Source organism: Nannospalax galili, unplaced genomic scaffold (genome assembly GCF_000622305.1).
Source record: "Nannospalax galili isolate Female #2095 unplaced genomic scaffold, S.galili_v1.0 scaffold1131, whole genome shotgun sequence".
NCBI classification, from domain to species: domain Eukaryota; kingdom Metazoa; phylum Chordata; class Mammalia; order Rodentia; family Spalacidae; genus Nannospalax; species Nannospalax galili.
The window spans coordinates 1,397,873-1,400,748 of record NW_008329039.1 but is presented as its reverse complement, the minus strand read 5'-3'; the positions used below and the strand labels follow the sequence as shown (position 1 = coordinate 1,400,748).

The following is a 2,876-nucleotide window of genomic DNA, read 5'->3' as shown; positions in this document are numbered from 1 at the left end:
AAAAAAACCAAAACATTCTGAATCCTTTTCAACTTTATCCCCTAACTTCTTGCTTCTTTTCCATTCGCTCTCCCCTTACAATTATTATAACAAAGTGTTAGATCTTTTCACTCTGTGTCATATGTTTCCTGGACTTTTTAATGCGTTGCCTGTTTTATTGTCCTATCTGTTCACTAATGGGGACATTTCCTTTTGAACTCCCTTCTATTTCACTAATGCTCTCATTTGCTATGTCCAATACGTGGAGCTTTAATTTTCCAGTTCAGTTTTCATTTATACTTAATAGTCTATGATATATTATAATTTTCCTTTATATATCATCTGTCTGTCTAACTATTTTGCTACTGAATGAGTTATGGATACTTTAATGGACATAATCCAACATCACTCACAGCACATCACTTCTAATACTCAGTTTTCCTTGCTTGTCATTCATATGAATTTGTCTATCAACATGGCTCATAATTTTAAATTGTGCATATATATTATTTTAAGAGTATGTAAAAGAAGATTCTAAAGACAAAGAAAAGTAGCAAAGATTAGTCAAACAACGGGATTATGGGATATTTTTTCTACTCTGTTTTTGTAATTACCTAAATAATTTTATGCAAAAATTATGGTGTACAAAAAATTTAACTGTAACATTTATTATCATCAGAATCATCTTAAATTCAAAACATTTATCACACTCAATCATTTTGAAGAAATGCAATAATATTTATTATCAATCTCCAAGTATTATGAAATATTTCTGATAATATATTTATTATTAAAACAAAATACCTTTGCAAATTTCAATTTTATAAAGTTAGTGTTAACAAACTAATATTTATTTTTAACATATTCTGTTTCAAGAAAAGTTTTTAAGGTTAAAAATTTCCTGCCGGGCATGATGGCACACGCCTTTAATCCCAGCACTCGAGAGGCAGAGGCAGGGGGATCTCTGTGAATTCAAGGCCAGTCTGGTCTACATAGTGAGTTCCAGGACAGCTGGGGCTACAGGGAGACCCTGTCTCAAAAAGACCAAAAAAATTTGTAATGCAGTAATAAATTAAATTTCACTGCCAATATGCAACATTATCTTAAAGTGCTCATTATCTCTAGAAGCATAATAATTCAGTACCAATGGAGAACTAATTGCATAACAACAAACAATACCTCATGTTGTCTAAACTTCTCTTTCCACATTTTCTCTTCTTTATGGAGTTCATCATTCATTTTATCCTGGTCTTGCTGAATGAAGAACAACATCAGAATATTATTATATTCCAGTATTAAAGAACATATGCATTGAAGAAGATTCTTACAGCATATGTTTATAAACAATGATTAAAGATGACAATCCCCAATAACCCTAAGTTATTAGTAATGAAATCACACTTTGAAGTTAAATCTATTGTCAAACTAAAACATCATATAAATGGCCCCTAAAGCTCCCATTCTGAGGTCTCAGAAATGTTTGCAACCTGGGAAATATTTTCAAAAATTTGTGTGACTATGTCTCTTCACACAATGTGTTGGCTACAAATAAAGATGGTCATTGCAATAATGTGATGTGGGTTTTCTCCCTGCAGATACCATTTAACTCAACAATAAATAAGTTCAGTAAGTAATGGTTTTTCTTCCATAACCATAGTAATACACAAGATTATAAAAAACTATAAGGAATGAAAAAAAAAGAATAAAATTGGACCTGCAGGGCTCTCTCCAACCCACAGGCCTCTCTCTCTGGGGAAAGTCGATTGGGCCCTCCGAGCCTTGACTCCCTCAGCCTCATTCACCCTCCCGTCTCCCTGCTGGTCTCTCCTCTTAGCCTGGGTCCTGTCCCATTCCTTGTCTTGGTGCCCCAGTACTGGGGGACCACCACTGTTTCCTGATCCTTTTCATCCAGACCAACGCAGTTCCCTCTCAGGTAACCAGGAGAACTGCTTCTGGGCCTGGCCCTGCTCTCATCTCCCTCTGCTCCCCTGGGCCTGCATGACCCACAGGCCTCTCTCCAACCTGCAGGCCTCTCGCTGACCCTCAGGCCTCTCTCTCTGGAATAAGTAGATTGCACCCTCTGTGCCTTGACTCCCCCAGCCTTATTCATCCTTCCATCTGCCCCACCAGTCTCTCCTCCTAGCCTGGGTCCTGTCCCATTCCTTCTCTTGGCACCCCAGACACCTGGGGAACCACCACTGCTTCCTGATCCTTTGCATCCAGACCAACTCAGTTCCTTCTCTGGTCCCCAGGAGCATTCTGGGCCTGGCCCAGCCCTCACCTCCCTCTACTTCCCCAGGCCTTCACAACCCCCCAGACTATTTTCTGGACGGTGGGGCTGACCTTTCCTTTTCCTGATCCTTTGTATCCAGACCAACCCAGCTCCTCAGTGCAGTCCCCAGGAGCCCTTGAGGCCTCTTCCCGTCCTCATCTGCCTTTGCATCTCTGGGTGGGAGGGGCACCAGCTGCCATAGACCAGCATCTTTCCTAGGTCTGGCTCCCAGGCCAGCCCAACCCCAAAATTCCTGAGGCTAAAATTATTCCTGGAGGGATCCAGACCTTACAAGAAACCCTGAGATCATCTGATCCTCATCTGACTTGGGCCTCTGTGGAAACTCCTGAAGACAAAAGCAATCTGGCAACTCCAATATAAAATCAAAGGAGAGAACTGGAAGCTTAGAGGAACCAGCTTTTCAAGTGGAAAAGTAAACAACAAATATGCATAAAGTTCACAAAAAGAAGCAGGCCTAAACTTGAAGGTTTGAGTCTCACACAAGAATCAGAAATTACAAAAGAAACCCACACGTCAAAATCACAGAGAAAAAATAATAATATGAAAAAAAAATAACATATCCACAGCAAATACCAATAGTCTTATAGAGGAGTACAATGAGAAC

General features: G+C 39.6%; 1 protein-coding gene across 1 annotated transcript in view; it reads right to left on the bottom strand.

Moving 5' to 3' along the window:
• The window catches only part of Lrriq1 (leucine rich repeats and IQ motif containing 1), a 209,969-nt gene that overhangs the window by 185,271 nt on the left and 21,822 nt on the right, over positions 1–2,876 (bottom strand). Inside the window, exon 8 of the mRNA XM_029562350.1 lies at positions 1,159–1,233. Within this exon, the coding sequence (XP_029418210.1) occupies positions 1,159–1,233 (75 nt within the window). The remainder of the gene's footprint in view (positions 1–1,158; positions 1,234–2,876) is intronic.